We start from the raw sequence: 26,810 nt of genomic DNA on the forward strand, positions 1-26,810 counted from the left end.
TAATCAGCAGAAGCTGCTTGTGCATCCTAGCCACATAGCAATGCAAATAAGATGCATTTTCATTAAAAAAATGTGCCCGTCGTTAGCATTGAGGCAAGATTTATGAGGACACATCTGTATCCAAGCAGAGGCAGAGGTCACAGTGTTAGTGGCAGTGTGAGTGCTGTGTGCATGTGAGTGGGTTGGTTGTGCAGTAGTGTTCAGAATATGTGAAAGGAGCATTATGTGTGTCATGTAAAAATGCATTAATAATGTGCAACTTATGTGTAAGGGTCACTATGTGTGTCATTATGTGTATAAGGGCATTAATAATGTGCGGCATATGTGTAACAGGGTACTACTGTATATGTGTCATTATGTGTATAGGGGCACTAATAGTGTGCAGCAAATGTGTAGGGGGCACTATGTGTGTCATGTGTATAATGGCATTAATAATGTGCGGCATATGTGTAAGGGACATTATGTGTAAAAGGGCATTAATAAAGGTTGTCATAATGTGTCTGGCACATTATGTTTATAAGGACATTAATAATGTGTCTCATATGTGTTAGGGGCATTACTGTGTGGCATTATGTGTTTAAGGTGCTCTACTATGTGGCGTTGCGTATAGAAAGGGCACTACTGTGTCGTCTAATGTGAATAAAGAGCAATAGGGTGTGGTGTAATGTGAATAAGGAGCAATTCAGTGTGACGTAATGTGAGGGGCTCTACTGTGAGGAGTAACGTTTATAAGGTAAAGTGATACTACTGTGGGATGTCATATGAATTATGGACACTATCTCATGATCAAATGTGAATAAAGTTGCAGTACTGTGTGGCGTAATTGGAATTGGGGCTACTATTGTGCGGCCATGCCCCTTGCCAGCAAAAACCCAACCCTTGTTGGGCTGTGCACCAAATGTGCGAACTGTTCCTATTTAAAATATAGGGGGTACAAAACACCAAAATAAGGACTGATATGGGTGGCAGGTGATGGAGCTGGGAAAGAAGTGCAAGGTCAGAGGCGGAACTAGTGGCGGTGCTAGGGGGCACCAGCCAAAATCTTGCCTAAGGCATCATGTTGGTTAGGGCCGGCTCTGTCTAGATGGATAGTATACTTGATGACACAGAGGTAGGTAGAGCAGTGGCCTTCCGTACCGTACTGCTATATATACTGGTGGTCACTGTCAGCAAAACTCTGCACTGTACTCCTCCTATATAATACTGCTGGTCCCCAGTGCCCACAATAAAGCAGTGTAAGCACAGATATATGCAGCACACTGAGCACAGATATGGAGCGTTTTTCAGGCAGACAACGTATACTGGTGGTCACTGGTCAGCAAAACTCTGCACTGTACTCCTCCTATATAATACTGCTGGATCCCAGTGCCCACAATAAAGCAGTGTAAGCACAGATATATGCAGCACACTGAGCACAGATATGGAGCGTTTTTCAGGCAGACAACGTATACTGGTGGTCACTGGTCAGCAAAACTCTGCACTGTACTCCTCCTATATAATACTGCTGGTCCCCAGTGCCCACAATAAAGCAGTGTAAGCACAGATATATGCAGCACACTGAGCACAGATATGGAGCGTTTTTCAGGCAGACAACGTATACTGGTGGTCACTGGTCAGCAAAACTCTGCACTGTACTCCTCCTATATAATACTGCTGGATCCCAGTGCCCACAATAAAGCAGTGTAAGCACAGATATATGCAGCACACTGAGCACAGATATGGAGCGTTTTTCAGGCAGACAACGTATACTGGTGGTCACTGGTCAGCAAAACTCTGCACTGTACTCCTCCTATATAATACTGCTGGATCCCAGTGCCCACAATAAAGCAGTGTAAGCACAGATATATGCAGCACACTGAGCACAGATATGGAGCGTTTTTCAGGCAGACAACGTATACTGGTGGTCACTGGTCAGCAAAACTCTGCACTGTACTCCTCCTATATAATACTGCTGGTCCCCAGTGCCCACAATAAAGCAGTGTAAGCACAGATATATGCAGCACACTGAGCACAGATATGGAGCGTTTTTCAGGCAGACAACGTATACTGGTGGTCACTGGTCAGCAAAACTCTGCACTGTACTCCTCCTATATAATACTGCTGGATCCCAGTGCCCACAATAAAGCAGTGTAAGCACAGATATATGCAGCACACTGAGCACAGATATGGAGCGTTTTTCAGGCAGACAACGTATACTGGTGGTCACTGGTCAGCAAAACTCTGCACTGTACTCCTCCTATATAATACAGCTGGATCCCAGTCCCCACAATTAAGCAAAAGGCACAAATATTTGCAGCAACATTAATAAACAGAGAGGACACCAGCCACGTCCTCTCCCTAACATTTCCAATGCACGAGTGAAAATGGCGGCGACGCGGGGCTGCTTATATAGAATACGAATCTCGCGAGAATCCGACCGCGGGATGATGACGTTCGGGCGCGCTCGGGTTAACCGAGCCATACGGGAGAACCCGAGTATGCCTCGGACCCAAGTAAAATGGGTGAAGTTCGGGGGGGTTCGGTTTCCGAGGAACCGAACCCGCTCATCACTAGTGTACACATATAGTGTACTGAGACTCAGCCCCCTCATAAGCCGTGCGTCTGCACTGTGTACTGAGTCTGGAGACCCAGCCGCCCCATGTAGAAGCCGCGCGTCTCCGTTCCTCATGCCGCCATAATGGCCGGCGACCTGCCAGTTGGGATGCCGGCTTAGTACTCACCACTCTTCATTCTTCTGGCTCTGTTAGGGGTGGCGGCGTGCTGCGGGACTGTACGCTCGCCGTGGTGGGGCTGGCGAATAGTTCCCTCAGGAGCTAGCATCCTGTCAGCGGGGAACGGGACCGTTAACCCTGAGAGAGGTTGGGCCGTTCCCCCCCTAAGTCCCACGAAGCAGCCAGGCTGGTGCCATCCGGTCCTGCCTGAAAATAACAAACATAGAAAATAAATGCAGAAAACTCTTCAGGAGCTTCCATCAGCGTGACCGGCTTCTCCGGGCACATTTTCTAAACTGAGTCTGGTGGGAGGGGCATAGTGGGAGGAGACAGCACACGTAGTTAAACTTCTTAAAGTGCCCATGGCTCCCAGTGGACCCGTCTATACCCCATGGTACTAAATGGATTCCCAGTATCCCCTAGGACGTAAGGGAAATGTTTATTTTTTAGAAGAAGGAAAACATTTTATCTCCAGTCTATCGCTATCCTGAGATGACCATAAGGACTGGAGGAAACAGTATGGGGAAGCTGTCAGCATAGAGCTATTGCCTGTAATGCATGGCGACTGCCGACACACGGGCAGCCCTTGATAAGTACAAAGAGCCATTTAAGGTAAAGTTAAAGTATTGTAGTTATCAGATGTAATCCATGTTTTCTCATCTACAGTATATTATACTCCGGGTACACGCTAAGTGATATATGGGCCGATATATACCATGGGCGGGTGTACTCATCAGATATGTTTATGAGCGATGTCATTCCCAGACATATCGCATTATTGGATTGGCTGTTCAGCTCAGCTAATGCCCAATATACTGACTCTACAGATATATTGGCGCATCCGGCTGTGTATATGGGCGGTCGGTTCACGTGCGGCAGGGGCTGACATCACAGCTGGGTGTCCAGGCCGACACATTGAGTGGATGATTGGTAAGTGTGTATACTATACCTGAATTGGCCGCTCTGTCGGCACGATGGTCATTGCTCTCTGGGGTGTACACAGCATAATGGCGGCGGCAGCACTGCAGGTAATTTTCTGTGAATGGCGCCAGTGGCACGCAGAGGGGTAACTCAGGCTTCCTGGGCTGGGAATGGGATGAATGGTTTATTATTTCCTTTATTGCTAGAGGAAGTGTCTCTGAATACGTGGTGCTAATATAGGACGTATCTGTGTTCTGCAGGCTCTGGCATCTTCTGTACATCACTACATTCATTTCCTCCAATGGTTACTGCATTGAACTAACAGGCCTGTACGGACGGATTTCTTCTCCTGGGTATCCAAAGCCTTATCCCAATGACCAGACCTTGACCTGGGACATTCGAGTACCTGAAGGACATCGCATCAAAATCTACTTCACCCACTTTCATCTGGAGTTGTCATACTTGTGTGAATATGACTATGTCAAGGTACGAAGCCTGGGAGATGCCCTGACAATGGTGGTCATTCCGAGTTGTTCGCTCGTTGCCGATTTTCGCTATATTGTGATTAGTCGCTAACTGCGCATGCGCAAGGTTCGCAGAGCGCATGCGGTTAGTTATTTTACTCAAAAGTTAGGTATTTTACTCACGGCATAACGAGGATTTTTCATCGTTCTGGTGATCGGAGTGTGATTGACAGGAAGTGGGTTTTTCTGGGCGGAAACTGGCCGTTTTTTGGGCGTGTGTGTAAAAACGCAGGCGTGTCAGGGAAAAACGCGGGAGTGGCTGGAGAAACGGAGGAGTGTCTGGGTGAACGCTGGGTGTGTTTGTGACGTCAAACCAGGAACGAAACTGACTGAACTGATCGCAGTTGCCGAGTAAGTGTGGAGCTACTCAGAAACTGCTAAGAAATTTCTATTCGCAATTCTGCTAAGCTAAGATTCACTCCCAGTAGGCGGCGGCTTAGCGTGTGCAATGCTGCTAAAAGCAGCTAGCGAGCGAACAACTCGGAATGAGGGCCCTTATGTGTCTCCAGTTATTGTGGAGCTAGTATTCCCAGCAGGCAGCAATTCACAACAGTGTGAGGACGGTGGGGAGCCACAGGCTGCCTATAGGACAGTGGATGTGACCACACAGAGGTCCACTCATACAGGAGAGACAGCTGTGAGGGTGGATGCTGGTCACATTTGGTTCATTACAATTATTACAGACTGTAGATGCCTCGTGGTCTGCAGAGCAGCACCGTGGGGACAGGGACAGAAATCCAGACATGAAAACATGACCCTATATATTATATATACTCCAATGTGTACAAGCGAGGTATAAAGAGCCTGGTTTGGGCTTGAACCAGTGTTGGACTGGGACATGAAGGGCCCACCGGGGGAATGCAGTTATAGGGGCCCATACTTAGGGGTGTGGCCAGCCTACAAAGGGGGTGTGGCCAGCCTCCACAGAGGCTTAAAATACACAATAGTTTAGTGCAGTATAATGCAACATATCTACCATGTATAATACAAGTGCACAGTCTGGAACCAGATCCCTAGAGGAAGGAGTGGGCCCTCAGGCAGTGGGACCTACCGGTGGTTTCCCTGGTACCCCTGTGGGCCAGTCCGACCCTGGCTTGAACCCATGCATACATTGTTTGCTACCAGTTAGGTCAAAGCTGTGCTACAGCAATATTTTATTACAATATCTTCCAAAATATTGTATCATTGCAAAGTTAATTAGAGATAATAGCATATGATTAATTGGTTATTACACCGTAATCATCATGGTGAAGATCAGCAGAATTAATGTTACCAACGGTGACGAGGCGCTAAATCTCCTGTACATGAATTCATGTAGCCGTGTTGCATGCTGGGAATTATCGCTTATGATTATTTACAGTAATTGGTATCAGTGTGAGACCGCACTGTGTTTATTGTAGTCACAGGTCGGAGTCTGACCATCTTATACTCACTGAACATCCGCCTCTCACCTCTCAAACGGCCAGTAAACCTTTTATTGGATACCAATTTTTTGCAAATTTTTGTTAATGAAGATGAAGTTAGGATTGTCCTGGTGCCTTAACAGATATTCCCATATAGCTCGAGTGCAGGGCCGGCAACAGGCACGTTCCAATAGAACGGCCGAACAGGGCGTCACACTTAATGGGCGCCCCTAGCTCTTGCCACCATATTGGAGCCTGGATCCGTCCCTACAGCAGCAGCAACGTCCGCCTCCTAGCAGAGACGTGCACTGCGTCACAGCCCTCCATGTAAGTAATCGCCCTCCCCGCTAACCTGCTCCGGTCAGTGAGCCAATCAGAGTTCGCGGTCCGGCAGCTGAGGCTCCTGATTGGCTGCCGGACCGCAAGCTTTGATTGGCTCACGGACCAGCGCATAATTGCAGCTAGACACCGCCTTGGCCGCCGGAGACTGAGGGGCAGGAGGCGCATGCTGCGCTCTCCTCCCCACCCTCATGAAGAGGCAGCAGCGCTGGCATTGGGGGTATATCTGGCACTGTGGGGACATGTGTATCTGGCACTGGGGGCATATCTGTATCTGGCACTGGGGGCATATCTGTATCTGGTATTGGGGGCATATCTGTATCTGGTATTGGGGGCATATCTGGCACTGTGGGGACATGTGTATCTGGCATTGAGGGCATACAGTGTATCTGGCACTGGGAGCATATCTGGCACTGGGGGCATATCTGTATCTGGCACTGGGGGCTTATCTGGCACTGTGGGGACATGTGTACCTGGCACTGGGGGCATATCTGTATCTGGCACTGGGGGCATATCTGGCACTGTAGGGACATGTGTATCTGGCACTGGGGGCATATCTGGCACTGTGGGGACATGTGTATCTGGCACTGGGGGCATATCTGGCACTGTGGGGACATGTGTACCTGGCATTGAGGGCATACAGTGTATCTGGCACTGGGGGCATATCTCTATCTGGTATTGGGGGCATATCTGGCACTGTGGGGACATGTGTACCTGGCACTGGGGGCATATCTGTATCTGGCATTGGGGGTATATCTGGCACTGTGGGGACATGTGTACCTGGCATTGAGGGCATACAGTGTATCTGGCACTGGGGGCATATCTCTATCTGGCACTGGGGGCATATCTCTATCTGGTATTGGGGGCATATCTGGCACTGTGGGGACATGTGTACTTGGCACTGGGGGCATATCTGTATCTGGCATTGGGGGTATATCTGGCACTGTGGGGACATGTGTACATGGCATTGAGGGCATACAGTGTATCTGGCACTGGGGGCATATCTGGCACTGTGGGGACATGTGTATCTGGCACTGGGGGCATATCTCTATCTGGCACTGGGGGCATATCTGGCACTGTGGGGACATGTGTACCTGGCACAGGGGGCATATCTGTATCTGGCACTGGGGGCATATCTGGCACTGTGGGGACATGTGTATCTGGCACTGGGGGCATATCTCTATCTGGCACTGGGGGCATATCTGGCACTGTGGGGACATGTGTACCTGGCATTGGGGGCATATCTGTATCTGGCACTGTGGGGACATGTGTATCTGGCATTGAGGGCATACAGTGTATCTGGCACTGTGGGGACATGTGTATCTGGCACTGGGGGCATAGCTGGCACTGTGGGGACATGTGTATCTGGCACTGGGGGCATATCTGGCACTGTGGGGACATGTGTATCTGGCATTGAGGGCATACAGTGTATCTGGCACTGGGAGCATATCTGGCACTGGGGGCATATCTGTATCTGGCACTGGGGGCTTATCTGGCACTGTGGGGACATGTGTACCTGGCACTGGGGGCATATCTGTATCTGGCACTGGGGGCATATCTGGCACTGTAGGGACATGTGTATCTGGCACTGGGGGCATATCTGGCACTGTGGGGACATGTGTATCTGGCACTGGGGGCATATCTGGCACTGTGGGGACATGTGTACCTGGCATTGAGGGCATACAGTGTATCTGGCACTGGGGGCATATCTCTATCTGGTATTGGGGGCATATCTGGCACTGTGGGGACATGTGTACCTGGCACTGGGGGCATATCTGTATCTGGCATTGGGGGTATATCTGGCACTGTGGGGACATGTGTACCTGGCATTGAGGGCATACAGTGTATCTGGCACTGGGGGCATATCTCTATCTGGCACTGGGGGCATATCTCTATCTGGTATTGGGGGCATATCTGGCACTGTGGGGACATGTGTACTTGGCACTGGGGGCATATCTGTATCTGGCATTGGGGGTATATCTGGCACTGTGGGGACATGTGTACATGGCATTGAGGGCATACAGTGTATCTGGCACTGGGGGCATATCTGGCACTGTGGGGACATGTGTATCTGGCACTGGGGGCATATCTCTATCTGGCACTGGGGGCATATCTGGCACTGTGGGGACATGTGTACCTGGCACAGGGGGCATATCTGTATCTGGCACTGGGGGCATATCTGGCACTGTGGGGACATGTGTATCTGGCACTGGGGGCATATCTCTATCTGGCACTGGGGGCATATCTGGCACTGTGGGGACATGTGTACCTGGCATTGGGGGCATATCTGTATCTGGCACTGTGGGGACATGTGTATCTGGCATTGAGGGCATACAGTGTATCTGGCACTGTGGGGACATGTGTATCTGGCACTGGGGGCATAGCTGGCACTGTGGGGACATGTGTATCTGGCACTGGGGGCATATCTGGCACTGTGGGGACATGTGTACCTGGCATTGAGGGCATACAGTGTATCTGGCATTGGGGGCATATCTGGCACTGGGGGACATGTGTATCTGGCATTGGGGGCATATCTGGCATTGGGGGGACATGTATACCTGGCATTGAGGGCAAACAGTGTATCTGGCACTGGGGGCATATCTGGCACTGCAGGGACATGTGTATCTGGCATTGAGGGCATACAGTGTATCTGGCACTGGGGGCATATCTGGCACTGGGGGGACATGTGTACCTGGCATTGAGGGCATACAGTGTATCTGGCATTGGGGGCATATTTGGCACTGGGGGCACATGTGTATCTGGCATTGGGGGCATATCTGGCATTGGGGGGACATGTGTACCTGGCATTGAGGGCATACAGTGTATCTGGCACTGGGGGGACATGTGTATCTGGCACTGGGGGTATATATGTAACTGGCACTGTGGTGGTATATATGTAACCAGGGCCAGTGCTAGGGTGTTTGGCGCCCCCCCTGCAAACTTGCAAACTATAACTTTGCGCCGTCCCATATTTCACAAACGAACAGTGTGTTCTTTAGGGACAGCACATGCCAGTCATCACTTCCGCGCGGTGCCAGTGTTTGAAAGGAGGGTTGACTTAAGCTGCGCAGAGGGGGGGGGGGGGTGAGAGTCCTGTACCCGCACTGATCATCAGTGACCAGCAGGAGACTGGCAGTAGGAGACAGAAACAGAAGAGTCTGCAGCTGCTGCTGGTCTACAGGATCATTTAAGGAGAGCAGATTTATGTGGAAGCTGCATTAAACAGGCTTCAGGGTCAAAGCTACACACTTCGGCGCCCTGTGCCAGAAAGAGAATTGGTGCCCAGGGACAGTGTGCGCCGAATGTGTGCGGCAAAAATAGAGGGACATGGCTTCATAGGGAAGGGGCACGGTTACAATACAATACCAATTTATATTACGCCGCACAGCAGTCTCCATTATTCAAATTACGCCACACTGTAGTACCACTTATATACATTGCTCCAGGTAGAGTCCCTTTAATACATTGCTCCACGTAGAGACCTCTTTTACACATTACTCCAGGAAGAGACCTCTTTTACACATTACACATTATTCCAGGTAGAGACCTCTTTTACACTTTACTCCAGGTAGAGACCTCTTTTGCACATTACTCCAGGTAGAGACCTCTTTTACACATTACTCCAGGTAAAGACCTCTTTTACACATTACTCCAGGTAGAGACCTCTTTTACACATTAATCCAGGTAGAGACCTCTTTTACACATTACTCCAGGTAGAGACCTCTTTTACACATTACACATTACTCCAGGTAGAGACCTCTTTTACACATTACTCCAGGTAGAGACCTCTTTTACACATTACTCTAGGTAGAGACCTCTTTTACACATTACACATTACACATTACTCCAGGTAGAGACCTCTTTTACACATTACTCCAGGTGGAGACCTCTTTTACACATTACACATTACTCCAGGTAGAGACCTCTTTTACACATTACTCCAGGTGGAGACCTCTTTTACACATTACACATTACTCCAGGTAGAGACCTCTTTTACACATTACACATTACTCCAGGTAGAGACCTCTTTTACACATTACGCATTACTCCAGGTAGAGACCTCTTTTACACATTATGCATTACTCCAGGTAGAGACCTCTTTTACACATTACTCCAGGTAGAGACCTCTTTTACACATTACTCCAGGTAGAGACCTCTTTTACACATTGTGCATTACTCCAGGTAGAGACCTCTTTTACACATTACTCCAGGTAGAGACCTCTTTTACACGTTACATTACACATTACTCCAGGTAGAAACCTCTTTTACACATTACTCCAGGTAGAGTTCTCTTTTTACACATTACTCCAGGTAGAGACCTTTTTTACACATTACTCCAGGTAGAGACCTCTTTTACACATTACTCTAGGTAGAGACCTCTTTTACACATTACTCCAGGTAGAGACCTCTTTTACACATTACTCCAGGTAGAGACCTGTTTTACACATTACACATTACTCCAGGTAGAAACCTCTTTTACACATTGTGCAATACTCCAGGTAGAGACCTCTTTTACACATTATTTCAGGTAGAGACCTCTTTTACACATTACTCCAGGTAGAGACCTCTTTTACACATTGGGCATTACTCCAGGTAGAGACCTCTTTTACACGTTATATTACACATTACTCCAGGTAGAGACCTCTTTTACACATTACTCCAGGTAGAGCCCTTTTTACACATTACATTATGCATTACGCCAGGTAGACACCTCTTTTACACATTACACTTTAGGTAGAGACCTCTTCTACACATTACATTCTGCAATCCGCATGGTAGAGACCTCTTTTACACATTGCACTCTAGTTAGAGACCTCTTTTACACATTACGTTACACATTACGCCAGGTAGAGACCTCTTTTACACATTACTCTAGGTAGAGACGTCTTTTACACATTACATTATACATTACGCCAGGTAGAGACCTCTTTTACACATTACTCTAGGTAGAGACCTCTTTTACACATTACTCCAGGTAGAGACCTCTTTTACACATTACTCCAGGTAGAGACCTCTTTTACACATTACTCCAGGTAGAGACCTCTTTTGCACATTACATTACACATTACTCCAGGTAGAAAGCTCTTTTACACATTACACCAGGTAGAGACCTCTTTTACACATTATGCATTACTCCAGGTAGAGACCTCTTTTACACATTACTCTAGGTAGAGACCTCTTTTACACATTACTCCAGGTAGAGACCTCTTTTACACATTACTCCAGGTAGAGACCTGTTTTACACATTACACATTACTCCAGGTAGAAACCTCTTTTACACATTGTGCAATACTCCAGGTAGAGACCTCTTTTACACATTATTTCAGGTAGAGACCTCTTTTACACATTACTCCAGGTAGAGACCTCTTTTACACATTGAGCATTACTCCAGGTAGAGACCTCTTTTACACGTTATATTACACATTACTCCAGGTAGAGACCTCTTTTACACATTACTCCAGGTAGAGCCCTTTTTACACATTACATTATGCATTACGCCAGGTAGACACCTCTTTTACACATTACACTCTAGGTAGAGACCTCTTCTACACATTACATTCTGCAATCCGCATGGTAGAGACCTCTTTTACACATTGCACTCTAGTTAGAGACCTCTTTTACACATTACGTTACACATTACGCCAGGTAGAGACCTCTTTTACACATTACTCTAGGTAGAGACGTCTTTTACACATTACATTATACATTACGCCAGGTAGAGACCTCTTTTACACATTACTCTAGGTAGAGACCTCTTTTACACATTACTCCAGGTAGAGACCTCTTTTACACATTACTCCAGGTAGAGACCTCTTTTACACATTACTCCAGGTAGAGACCTCTTTTGCACATTACATTACACATTACTCCAGGTAGAAAGCTCTTTTACACATTACACCAGGTAGAGACCTCTTTTACACATTATGCATTACTCCAGGTAGAGACCTCTTTTACACATTACTCTAGGTAGAGACCTCTTTTACACATTACTCCAGGTAGAGACCTCTTTTATACATTACTCCAGGTAGAGACCTCTTTTACACATTACTCCAGGTAGAGACCTCTTTTACACGTTACATTACACATTGCTCCAGGTAGAAACCTCTTTTACACATTACACCAGGTAGAGTCCTCTTTTACACATTATGCATTACTCCAGGTAGAGACCTCTTTTACACATTACACATTACTCCAGGTAGAGACCTCTTTTACACATTACGCATTACTCCAGGTAGAGACCTCTTTTACACATTATGCATTACTCCAGGTAGAGACCTCTTTTACACATTACTCCAGGTAGAGACCTCTTTTACACCTTACACATTAATCCAGGTAGAGACCTCTTTTACACATTACTCCAGGTATAGACCTCTTTTACACATTACTCCATGTAGAGACCTCTTTAAAAAATTACGCATTACTCCATGTAGAGACCTCTTTTACACCTTACACATTACTCAAGGTAGAGACCTCTTTTACACATTACTCCAGGTAGAGACCTCTTTTACACATTATGCATTACTCCAGGTAGAGACCCCTTTTACACATTACACATTACTCCAGGTAGAGACCTCTTTTACACATTACTCCAGTTAGAGACCTCTTTTACACATTACTCCATGTAGAGACCTCTTTTACACATTACTCCAGGTAGAGACCTCTTTTACACCTTACATATTACTCCAGGTAGAGACCTCTTCTACACATTACTCCATGCAGAGACCTCTTTTACACATTACTCATTACTCAAGGTAGAGATCTCTTTTACACATTACTCCAGGTAGAGACCTCTTTTACACATTACATGTTACTCCAGGTAGAGACCTCTTTTACACATTACTCCAGGTAGAGACCTCTTTTACACATTACATTACGCATTACGCAAGGTAGAGACCTCTTTTACACATTACACTCTAGGTAGAGACCTCTTTTACACATTACTCCAGGTAGAGACCTCTTTTACACATTACACATTACTCCAGGTAGAGACCTCTTTTACACATAATGCATTACTCCAGGTAGAGACCTCTTTTACACATAATGCATTACTCCAGGTAGAGACCTCTTTTACACATTACACATTACTCCAGGTAGAGACCTCTTTTACACATTACTCCATGTAGAGACCTCTTTTACACATTAGACATTACTCCAGGTAGAGACCTCTTTTACCCATTACACATTACTCTAGGTAGCGACCTCTTATAAACATAATGCATTACTCCAGGTAGAGACCTCTTTTACACATTACTCCAAGTGAAGACCTCTTTTACACATTACATATTACTCCATGTAGAGACCTCTTTTACACATTACTCCAGGTAGAGACCTCTTCTACACATTACGCATTACTCCAGGTAGAGACCTATTTTACACATTACTCCAGGTAGAGACCTCTTTTACACATTATGCATTACTCCAGGTAGAGACCCCTTTTACACATTATGCATTACACCAGGTGGAGACCTCTTTTACACATTACTCCAGTTAGAGACCTCTTTTACACATTACATATTACTCCAGGTAGAGACCTCTTTTACACATTACTCCAGGTAGAGACCTCTTTTACACGTTACTTTACGCATTACGCCAGGTAGAGACTTCTTTTACACATTACACTCTAGGTAGAGACCTCTTTTACACATTACATTACGCCAGGTAGAGACCTCTTTTACACATTACTCTAGGTAGAGACGTCTTTTACACATTACATTATACATTACGCCAGGTAGAGACCTCTTTGACACATTACATTACATTGCACATTACTCCAGGTAGAGACCTCTTTTACAAATAACTCTAGGTAGAGACCTCTTTTACACATTACTCCAGGTACAGACCTCTTTTAAACATTGTGCATTACTCCAGGTAGAGACCTCTTTTACACATTACTCCAGGTAGAGACCTCTTTTACACGTTACATTACACATTACTCCAGGTAGAAACCTCTTTTACACATTACACCAGGTAGAGTTCTCTTTTTACACATTACTCCAGGTAGAGACCTTTTTTACACATTACGCTAGGTAGAGACCTCTTTTACACATTACTCCAGGTAGAGACCTCTTTTACACATTACTCCAGGTAGAGACCTCTTTTACACATTACTCTAGGTAGAGACCTCTTTTACACATTACTCCAGGTAGAGACCTCTTTTACACATTACTCCAGGTAGAGACCTCTTTTACACATTACACATTACTCCAGGTAGAAACCTCTTTTACACATTGTGCAATACTCTAGGTAGAGACCTCTTTTACACATTATTTCAGGTAGAGACCTCTTTTACACATTACTCCAGGTAGAGACCTCTTTTACATATTGGGCATTACTCTAGGTAAAGACCTCTTTTACACATTAGTCTAGGTAGAGACCTCTTTTACACATTACTCCAGGTAGAGACCTCTTTTACACGTTACATTACACATTACTCCAGGTAGAGACCTCTTTTACACATTACTCCAGGTAGAGCCCTTTTTACACATTACATTATGCATTACGCCAGGTAGACACCTCTTTTACACATTACACTCTAGGTAAAGACCTCTTCTACACATTACATTCTGCAATCCGCATGGTAGAGACCTCATTTACACATTGCACTCTAGTTAGAGACCTCTTTTACACATTACATTACACATTACGCCAGGTAGAGACCTCTTTTACACATTACTCTAGGTAGAGACGTCTTTTACACATTACATTATACTTTACGACAGGTAGAGACCTCTTTTACACATTACTCTAGGTAGAGACCTCTTTTACACATTACTCCAGGTAGAGACCTCTTTTACACATTACTCCAGGTAGAGACCTCTTTTACACATTACTCCAGGTAGACACCTCTTTTGCACGTTACATTACACATTACTCCAGGTAGAAAGCTCTTTTACATATTACACCAGGTAGAGACCTCTTTTACACATTATGCATTACTCCAGGTAGAGACCTCTTTTACACATTACTCTAGGTAGAGACCTGTTTTACACATTACTCCAGGTAGAGACCTCTTTTATACATTACTCCAGGTAGAGACCTCTTTTACACATTACTCCAGGTAGAGACCTCTTTTACACATTGTGCATTACTCCAGGTAGAGACCTCTTTTACACATTACTCCAGGTAAAGACCTCTTTTACACGTTACATTACACATTACTCCAGGTAGAAACCTCTTTTACACATTACACCAGGTAGAGTCCTCTTTTACACTTTATGCATTACTCCAGGTAGAGACGTCTTTTACACATTACTCTAGGAAGAGTCCTCTTTTAAACATTACTCCAGGTAGAGACCTCTTTTACACATTACTCCAGGTAGAGACCTCTTTTACACATTACTCCAGGTAGAGACCTCTTTTACACATTATGCATTACTCCAGGTAGAGACCTCTTTTACACATTACTCTAGGAATAGACCTCTTTTACACATTACTCTAGGTAGAGACCTCTTTTACACATTACTCCAGGTAGAGACCTCTTGTACACATTACTCCAGGTAGAGACCTCTTTTACACATTCCACATTACTCCAGGTAGAGACCTCTTTTACATATTACTCCAGGTAGAGACCTCTTTTGCACGTTACATTACACATTACTCCAGGTAGAAACCTCTTTTACACATTACACCAGGTAGAGTCCTCTTTTACACTTTATGCATTACTCCAGGTAGAGACGTCTTTTACACATTACTCTAGGAAGAGTCCTCTTTTAAACATTACTCCAGGTAGAGACCTCTTTTACACATTACTCCAGGTAGAGACCTCTTTTACACATTACTCCAGGTAGAGACCTCTTTTACACATTATGCATTACTCCAGGTAGAGACCTCTTTTACACATTACTCTAGGAATAGACCTCTTTTACACATTACTCTAGGTAGAGACCTCTTTTACACATTACTCCAGGTAGAGACCTCTTGTACACATTACTCCAGGTAGAGACCTCTTTTACACATTCCACATTACTCCAGGTAGAGACCTCTTTTACATATTACTCCAGGTAGAGACCTCTTTTGCACGTTACATTACACATTACTCCAGGTAGAAAGCTCTTTTACACATTACACCAGGTAGAGACCTCTTTTACACATTATGCATTACTCCAGGTAGAGACCTCTTTTACACATTACTCTAGGTAGAGACCTCTTTTACACATTACTCCAGGTAGAGACCTCTTTTACACATTACTCCAGGTATAGACCTCTTTTACACATTGGGAATTACTCCAGGTAGAGACCTCTTTTACACATTACTCCAGGTAGAGACCTCTTTTACACATTACTCCAGGTAGAGCCCTTTTTACACATTACATTATGTATTACGCCAGGTAGACACCTCTTTTACACATTACACTCTAGGTAGAGACCTCTTCTACACATTACATTCCGCATTCCACAAGGTGGAGACCTCTTGTACACATTACACTCTAGTTTGAGATCTCTTTTACACATTACATTACACATTACGCCAGGTAGAGACCTCTTTTACACATTACATTATACATTACTCTAGGTAGAGACGTCTTTTACACATTACATTATACATTACGCCAGGTAGAGACCTCTTTTACACATTACTTTAGGTAGAGACCTCTTTTACACATTACTCCAGGTAGAGACCTCTTTTACACATTACTCCAGGTAGAGACCTCTTTTACACATTCCACATTACTCCAGATAGAGACCTCTTTTACATATTACTCCAGGTAGAGACCTCTTTTGCACGTTACATTACACATTACTCCAGGTAGAAAGCTCTTTTACACATTACACCAGGTAGAGACCTCTTTTACACATTATGCATTACTCCAGGTAGAGACCTCTTTTACACATTACTCTAGGTAGAGACCTCTTTTACACATTACTCCAGGTAGAGACCTCTTTTACACATTACTCTAGGTAGAGACCTCTTTTACACATTACTCCAGGTATAGACCTCTTTTACACATTACTCCAGGTAGAGACCTCTTTTACACATTACTCCAGGTAGAGACCTCTTTTACACATTGTGCATTACTCCAGGTAGAGACCTCTTTTACACATTACTCCAGGTAGAGACATATTTTACACGTTACATTACACATTACTCCAGGTAGAGACCTCTTTTACACATTACTCCAGATAGAGCCTTTTTTACACATTACATTACGCATTACGCCAGGTAGACACCTCTTTTACACATTACACTCTAGGTAGAGACTTCTTCTACACATTACATTCTGCATTCCGCCAGGTAGAGACCTCTTTTACACATTACTCTAGTTAGAGACCTCTTTTACACATTACATTACACATTACGCCAGGTAGAGACGTCTTTTACACATTACATTATACATTACGCCAGGTAGAGACCTCTTTTACACATTACGTCAGGTAGAGACCTCTTTTACACATTACATTACATTACTCCCGGTAGAGACCTCTTTTACACATTACATTACGCCAGGTAGACACCTCTTTTACACATTACTCTAGGTAGAGACCTCTTTTACACATTACTCCAGGTAGAGACCTCTTTTGCACATTACTCCAGGTAGAGAACTCTTTTACACATTACTCCAGGTAGAGACCTCTTACACACATTACACATTACTCCAGGTAGAGACCTCTTTTACACATAACTCCAGGTAGAGACCTCTTTTACACATTACATTACATTACACATTACTCCAGGTAGAGACTTCTTTTACACATTATGCATTACTCCTGGTAGAGACCTCTTTTACACATTACTGCAGGTAGAGACCTCTTTTACACATTATGCATTACTCCAGGTAGAGACCTCTTTTACACATTACTCTAGGTAGAGACCTCTTTTACACATTACTCCAGGTAGAGACCTCTTTTACACATTACACATTACTCCAGGTAGAGACCTCTTTTACACATTATGCATTACTCCAGGTAGAGACCTCTTTTACACATTACTCTAGGTAGAGACATCTTTTACTAATTACTCCAGGTAGAGACCTCTTTTACACATTACATTACACATTACGCCAGGTAGAGACGTCTTTTACACATTACATTATACATTACGCCAGGTAGAAACCTCTTTTACACATTACGTCAGGTAGAGACCTCTTTTACACATTACATTACTTTACTCCAGGTAGAGACCTCTTTTACACATTACATTACGCCAGGTAGAGACCTCTTTTACACATTACTCTAGGTAGATACCTCTTTTACACATTACTCCAGGTAGAGACCTCTTTTGCACATTACTCCAGGTAGAGAACTCTTTTACACATTACTCCAGGTAGAGACCTCTTGCACACATTACACATTACTCCAGGTAGAGACCTCTTTTACCATTATGCATTACTCCAGTTAGAGACCTCTTTTACACATTACTCTAGGTAGAGACCTCTTTTACACATTACTCCAGGTAGAGACCTCTTTTGCACATAACTCCAGGTAGAGACCTCTTTTGCACATTACACATTACTACAGGTAGAGACCTCTTTTACACATTACTCCAGGTAGAGACCTCTTTTACACATTACATTACACATTACTCCAGGTAGAGACCTCTTTTACACATTATGCATTACTCCTGGTAGAGACCTCTTTTACACATTGCTCCAAGTAGAGACCTCTTTTACACATTATGCATTACTCCAGGTAGAGACCTCTTTTACACATTACTCTAGGTAGAGACCTCTTTTACACATTACTCCAGGTAGACACCTCTTTTACACATTACACATTACTCCAGGTGTAGACCTCTTTTACACATTTTGCGTTACTCCAGGTAGAGACCTCTTTTACACATTACTTTAGGTAGAGACCTCTTTTACACATTACTCCAGGTAGAGACCTCTTTTACACATTACTCCAGGTAGAGATCTCTTTTACACATAACTCCAGGTAGAGACCTCTTTTACAAGTTACTCCACGTAGAGACCTCTTTTACACATTATGCCTTACTCCAGGTAGAGACCTCTTTTACACATTACTCCAGTTAGAGACCTCTTTTACACATTTCATATTACTCCAGGAAGAGACCTCTTTTACACATTACTCCAGGTAGAGACCTCTTTTACATGTTACTTTACGCATTACGCCAGGTAGGTACCTCTTTTACACATTACATTACGCAATCATCCAGGTAGAGACCTCTTTTACACATTACACTCTAGGTAGAGACCTCTTTTACACATTACATTACGCCAGGTAGAGACCTCTTTTACACATTACTCTAGGTAGAGACGTCTTTTACACATTACATTATTCATTACGCCAGGTAGAGACCTCTTTTACACATTACATTACATTACATATTACTCCAGGTAGAGACCTCTTTTACACATTACTCCAGGTAGAGACCTCTTTTACACATTACACATTACTCCAGGTAGAGACCTCTTTTGCACATTACACATTACTCCAGGTAGAGACCTCTTTTACACATTACTCCAGGTAGAGACCTCTTTTACACATTTCTCCAGGTAGAGACCTCTTTTACACATTGTGCATTGCTCCAGGTAGAAACATCTTTTACACATTACTCCAGGTAGAGACCTCTTTTACACATTGTGCATTACTCCAGGTAGAAACCTCTTTTACACATTACTCCAGGTAGAGACCTCTTTTACACGTTACATTACACATTACTCCAGGTAGAAACCTCTTTTACACATTACACCAGGTATAGACCTCTTTTACACATTATGCATTACTCCAGGTAGAGACCTCTTTTACACATTACTCTAGGTAGAGACCTCTTTTACACATTACTCCAGGTAGAGACCTCTTTTACACATTACACATTACTACAGGTAGAGACCTCTTTTACACATTATGCATTACTCCAGGTAGAGACCTCTTTTACACATTACTCTAGGTAGAGACCTCTTTTACACATTACTCCAGGTAGAGACCTCTTTTACACATTACGCATTACTCCATGTAGAGACCTCTTTTACACCTTACACATTACTCAAGGTAGAGACCTCTTTTACACATTACTCCAGGTAGAGACCTCTTTTACACATTATGCATTACTCCAGGTAGAGACCCCTTTTACACATTACACATTACTCCAGGTAGAGACCTCTTTTACACATTACTCCAGTTAGAGACCTCTTTTACACATTACTCCATGTAGAGACCTCTTTTACACATTACTCCAGGTAGAGACCTCTTTTACACCTTACATATTACTCCAGGTAGAGACCTCTTCTACACATTACTCCATGCAGAGACCTCTTTTACACATTACTCATTACTCAAGGTAGAGATCTCTTTTACACATTACTCCAGGTAGAGACCTCTTTTACACATTACATGTTACTCCAGGTAGAGACCTCTTTTACACATTACTCCAGGTAGAGACCTCTTTTACACATTACATTACGCATTACGCAAGGTAGAGACCTCTTTTACACATTACACTCTAGGTAGAGACCTCTTTTACACATTACTCCAGGTAGAGACCTCTTTTACACATTTCTCCAGGTAGAGAGCTCTTTTACACATTGTGCATTGCTCCAGGTAGAAACATCTTTTACACATTACTCCAGGTAGAGACCTCTTTTACACATTGTGCATTACTCCAGGTAGAAACCTCTTTTACACATTACTCCAGGTAGAGACCTCTTTTACACGTTACATTACACATTACTCCAGGTAGAAACCTCTTTTACACATTACACTATGTATAGATTTCTTTTACACATTATGCATTACTCCAGGTAGAGACCTCTTTTACACATTACTCTAGGTAGAGACCTCTTTTACACATTACTCCAGGTAGAGACCTCTTTTACACATTACACATTACTACAGGTAGAGACCTCTTTTACACATTATGCATTACTCCAGGTAGAGACCTCTTTTACACATTACTCTAGGTAGAGACCTCTTTTACACATTACTCCATGTAGAGACCTCTTTTACACATTACGCATTACTCCATGTAGAGACCTCTTTTACACCTTACACATTACTCAAGGTAGAGACCTCTTTTACACATTACTCCAGGTAGAGACCTCTTTTACACATTATGCATTACTCCAGGTAGAGACCCCTTTTACACATTACACATTACTCCAGGTAGAGACCTCTTTTACACATTACTCCAGTTAGAGACCTCTTTTACACATTACTCCATGTAGAGACCTCTTTTACACATTACTCCAGGTAGAGACCTCTTTTACACCTTACATATTACTCCAGGTAGAGACCTCTTCTACACATTACTCCATGCAGAGACCTCTTTTACACATTACTCATTACTCAAGGTAGAGATCTCTTTTACACATTACTCCAGGTAGAGACCTCTTTTACACATTACATGTTACTCCAGGTAGAGACCTCTTTTACACATTACTCCAGGTAGAGACCTCTTTTACACATTACATTACGCATTACGCAAGGTAGAGACCTCTTTTACACATTACACTCTAGGTAGAGACCTCTTTTACACATTACTCCAGGTAGAGACCTCTTTTACACATTACACATTACTCCAGGTAGAGACCTCTTTTACACATAATGCATTACTCCAGGTAGAGACCTCTTTTACACATAATGCATTACTCCAGGTAGAGACCTCTTTTACACATTACACATTACTCCAGGTAGAGACCTCTTTTACACATTACTCCATGTAGAGACCTCTTTTACACATTAGACATTACTCCAGGTAGAGACCTCTTTTACCCATTACACATTACTCTAGGTAGCGACCTCTTATAAACATAATGCATTACTCCAGGTAGAGACCTCTTTTACACATTACTCCAAGTGAAGACCTCTTTTACACATTACATATTACTCCATGTAGAGACCTCTTTTACACATTACTCCAGGTAGAGACCTCTTCTACACATTACGCATTACTCCAGGTAGAGACCTATTTTACACATTACTCCAGGTAGAGACCTCTTTTACACATTATGCATTACTCCAGGTAGAGACCCCTTTTACACATTATGCATTACACCAGGTGGAGACCTCTTTTACACATTACTCCAGTTAGAGACCTCTTTTACACATTACATATTACTCCAGGTAGAGACCTCTTTTACACATTACTCCAGGTAGAGACCTCTTTTACACGTTACTTTACGCATTACGCCAGGTAGAGACTTCTTTTACACATTACACTCAAGGTAGAGACCTCTTTTACACATTACATTACGCCAGGTAGAGACCTCTTTTACACATTACTCTAGGTAGAGACGTCTTTTACACATTACATTATACATTACGCCAGGTAGAGACCTCTTTGACACATTACATTACATTGCACATTACTCCAGGTAGAGACCTCTTTTACAAATAACTCTAGGTAGAGACCTCTTTTACACATTACTCCAGGTACAGACCTCTTTTAAACATTGTGCATTACTCCAGGTAGAGACCTCTTTTACACATTACTCCAGGTAGAGACCTCTTTTACACGTTACATTACACATTACTCCAGGTAGAAACCTCTTTTACACATTACACCAGGTAGAGTTCTCTTTTTACACATTACTCCAGGTAGAGACCTTTTTTACACATTACGCTAGGTAGAGACCTCTTTTACACATTACTCCAGGTAGAGACCTCTTTTACACATTACTCCAGGTAGAGACCTCTTTTACACATTACTCTAGGTAGAGACCTCTTTTACACATTACTCCAGGTAGAGACCTCTTTTACACATTACTCCAGGTAGAGACCTCTTTTACACATTACACATTACTCCAGGTAGAAACCTCTTTTACACATTGTGCAATACTCTAGGTAGAGACCTCTTTTACACATTATTTCAGGTAGAGACCTCTTTTACACATTACTCCAGGTAGAGACCTCTTTTACATATTGGGCATTACTCTAGGTAAAGACCTCTTTTACACATTAGTCTAGGTAGAGACCTCTTTTACACATTACTCCAGGTAGAGACCTCTTTTACACGTTACATTACACATTACTCCAGGTAGAGACCTCTTTTACACATTACTCCAGGTAGAGCCCTTTTTACACATTACATTATGCATTACGCCAGGTAGACACCTCTTTTACACATTACACTCTAGGTAAAGACCTCTTCTACACATTACATTCTGCAATCCGCATGGTAGAGACCTCATTTACACATTGCACTCTAGTTAGAGACCTCTTTTACACATTACATTACACATTACGCCAGGTAGAGACCTCTTTTACACATTACTCTAGGTAGAGACGTCTTTTACACATTACATTATACTTTACGACAGGTAGAGACCTCTTTTACACATTACTCTAGGTAGAGACCTCTTTTACACATTACTCCAGGTAGAGACCTCTTTTACACATTACTCCAGGTAGACACCTCTTTTGCACGTTACATTACACATTACTCCAGGTAGAAAGCTCTTTTACATATTACACCAGGTAGAGACCTCTTTTACACATTATGCATTACTCCAGGTAGAGACCTCTTTTACACATTACTCTAGGTAGAGACCTGTTTTACACATTACTCCAGGTAGAGACCTCTTTTATACATTACTCCAGGTAGAGACCTCTTTTACACATTACTCCAGGTAGAGACCTCTTTTACACATTGTGCATTACTCCAGGTAGAGACCTCTTTTACACATTACTCCAGGTAAAGACCTCTTTTACACGTTACATTACACATTACTCCAGGTAGAAACCTCTTTTACACATTACACCAGGTAGAGTCCTCTTTTACACTTTATGCATTACTCCAGGTAGAGACGTCTTTTACACATTACTCTAGGAAGAGTCCTCTTTTAAACATTACTCCAGGTAGAGACCTCTTTTACACATTACTCCAGGTAGAGACCTCTTTTACACATTACTCCAGGTAGAGACCTCTTTTACACATTATGCATTACTCCAGGTAGAGACCTCTTTTACACATTACTCTAGGAATAGACCTCTTTTACACATTACTCTAGGTAGAGACCTCTTTTACACATTACTCCAGGTAGAGACCTCTTGTACACATTACTCCAGGTAGAGACCTCTTTTACACATTCCACATTACTCCAGGTAGAGACCTCTTTTACATATTACTCCAGGTAGAGACCTCTTTTGCACGTTACATTACACATTACTCCAGGTAGAAACCTCTTTTACACATTACACCAGGTAGAGTCCTCTTTTACACTTTATGCATTACTCCAGGTAGAGACGTCTTTTACACATTACTCTAGGAAGAGTCCTCTTTTAAACATTACTCCAGGTAGAGACCTCTTTTACACATTACTCCAGGTAGAGACCTCTTTTACACATTACTCCAGGTAGAGACCTCTTTTACACATTATGCATTACTCCAGGTAGAGACCTCTTTTACACATTACTCTAGGAATAGACCTCTTTTACACATTACTCTAGGTAGAGACCTCTTTTACACATTACTCCAGGTAGAGACCTCTTGTACACATTACTCCAGGTAGAGACCTCTTTTACACATTCCACATTACTCCAGGTAGAGACCTCTTTTACATATTACTCCAGGTAGAGACCTCTTTTGCACGTTACATTACACATTACTCCAGGTAGAAAGCTCTTTTACACATTACACCAGGTAGAGACCTCTTTTACACATTATGCATTACTCCAGGTAGAGACCTCTTTTACACATTACTCTAGGTAGAGACCTCTTTTACACATTACTCCAGGTAGAGACCTCTTTTACACATTACTCCAGGTATAGACCTCTTTTACACATTGGGAATTACTCCAGGTAGAGACCTCTTTTACACATTACTCCAGGTAGAGACCTCTTTTACACATTACTCCAGGTAGAGCCCTTTTTACACATTACATTATGTATTACGCCAGGTAGACACCTCTTTTACACATTACACTCTAGGTAGAGACCTCTTCTACACATTACATTCCGCATTCCACAAGGTGGAGACCTCTTGTACACATTACACTCTAGTTTGAGATCTCTTTTACACATTACATTACACATTACGCCAGGTAGAGACCTCTTTTACACATTACATTATACATTACTCTAGGTAGAGACGTCTTTTACACATTACATTATACATTACGCCAGGTAGAGACCTCTTTTACACATTACTTTAGGTAGAGACCTCTTTTACACATTACTCCAGGTAGAGACCTCTTTTACACATTACTCCAGGTAGAGACCTCTTTTACACATTCCACATTACTCCAGGTAGAGACCTCTTTTACATATTACTCCAGGTAGAGACCTCTTTTGCACGTTACATTACACATTACTCCAGGTAGAAAGCTCTTTTACACATTACACCAGGTAGAGACCTCTTTTACACATTATGCATTACTCCAGGTAGAGACCTCTTTTACACATTACTCTAGGTAGAGACCTCTTTTACACATTACTCCAGGTAGAGACCTCTTTTACACATTACTCTAGGTAGAGACCTCTTTTACACATTACTCCAGGTATAGACCTCTTTTACACATTACTCCAGGTAGAGACCTCTTTTACACATTACTCCAGGTAGAGACCTCTTTTACACATTGTGCATTACTCCAGGTAGAGACCTCTTTTACACATTACTCCAGGTAGAGACCTATTTTACACGTTACATTACACATTACTCCAGGTAGAGACCTCTTTTACACATTACTCCAGATAGAGCCTTTTTTACACATTACATTACGCATTACGCCAGGTAGACACCTCTTTTACACATTACACTCTAGGTAGAGACTTCTTCTACACATTACATTCTGCATTCCGCCAGGTAGAGACCTCTTTTACACATTACTCTAGTTAGAGACCTCTTTTACACATTACATTACACATTACGCCAGGTAGAGACGTCTTTTACACATTACATTATACATTACGCCAGGTAGAGACCTCTTTTACACATTACGTCAGGTAGAGACCTCTTTTACACATTACATTACATTACTCCAGGTAGAGACCTCTTTTACACATTACATTACGCCAGGTAGACACCTCTTTTACACATTACTCTAGGTAGAGACCTCTTTTACACATTACTCCAGGTAGAGACCTCTTTTGCACATTACTCCAGGTAGAGAACTCTTTTACACATTACTCCAGGTAGAGACCTCTTACACACATTACACATTACTCCAGGTAGAGACCTCTTTTACACATTACTCCAGGGCGAGACCTCTTTTACACATTACATTACATTACACATTACTCCAGGTAGAGACTTCTTTTACACATTATGCACTACTCCTGGTAGAGACCTCTTTTACACATTACTGCAGGTAGAGACCTCTTTTACACATTATGCATTACTCCAGGTAGAGACCTCTTTTACACATTACTCTAGGTAGAGACCTCTTTTACACATTACTCCAGGTAGAGACCTCTTTTACACATTACACATTACTCCAGGTAGAGACCTCTTTTACACATTATGCATTACTCCAGGTAGAGACCTCTTTTACACATTACTCTAGGTAGAGACATCTTTTACTAATTACTCCAGGTAGAGACCTCTTTTACACATTACATTACACATTACGCCAGGTAGAGACGTCTTTTACACATTACATTATACATTACGCCAGGTAGAAACCTCTTTTACACATTACATTACTTTACTCCAGGTAGAGACCTCTTTTACACATTACATTACGCCAGGTAGAGACCTCTTTTACACATTACTCTAGGTAGATACCTCTTTTACACATTACTCCAGGTAGAGACCTCTTTTGCACATTACTCCAGGTAGAGAACTCTTTTACACATTACTCCAGGTAGAGACCTCTTGCACACATTACACATTACTCCAGGTAGAGACCTCTTTTACCATTATGCATTACTCCAGTTAGAGACCTCTTTTACACATTACTCTAGGTAGAGACCTCTTTTACACATTACTCCAGGTAGAGACCTCTTTTGCACATAACTCCAGGTAGAGACCTCTTTTGCACATTACACATTACTACAGGTAGAGACCTCTTTTACA

At 43.1% G+C, this 26,810-nt stretch overlaps 1 protein-coding gene across 1 annotated transcript in view; it reads left to right on the top strand.

Annotated features, from left to right (window-relative positions):
* The window catches only part of MASP2 (MBL associated serine protease 2), a 900,889-nt gene that overhangs the window by 24,061 nt on the left and 850,018 nt on the right, over positions 1-26,810 (top strand). Inside the window, exon 2 of the mRNA XM_063948680.1 lies at positions 3,893-4,118. Within this exon, the coding sequence (XP_063804750.1) occupies positions 3,893-4,118 (226 nt within the window). The remainder of the gene's footprint in view (positions 1-3,892; positions 4,119-26,810) is intronic.

This window comes from Pseudophryne corroboree, assembly GCF_028390025.1.
Source record: "Pseudophryne corroboree isolate aPseCor3 chromosome 10 unlocalized genomic scaffold, aPseCor3.hap2 SUPER_10_unloc_1, whole genome shotgun sequence".
Taxonomy (NCBI): Eukaryota; Metazoa; Chordata; class Amphibia; order Anura; family Myobatrachidae; genus Pseudophryne; species Pseudophryne corroboree.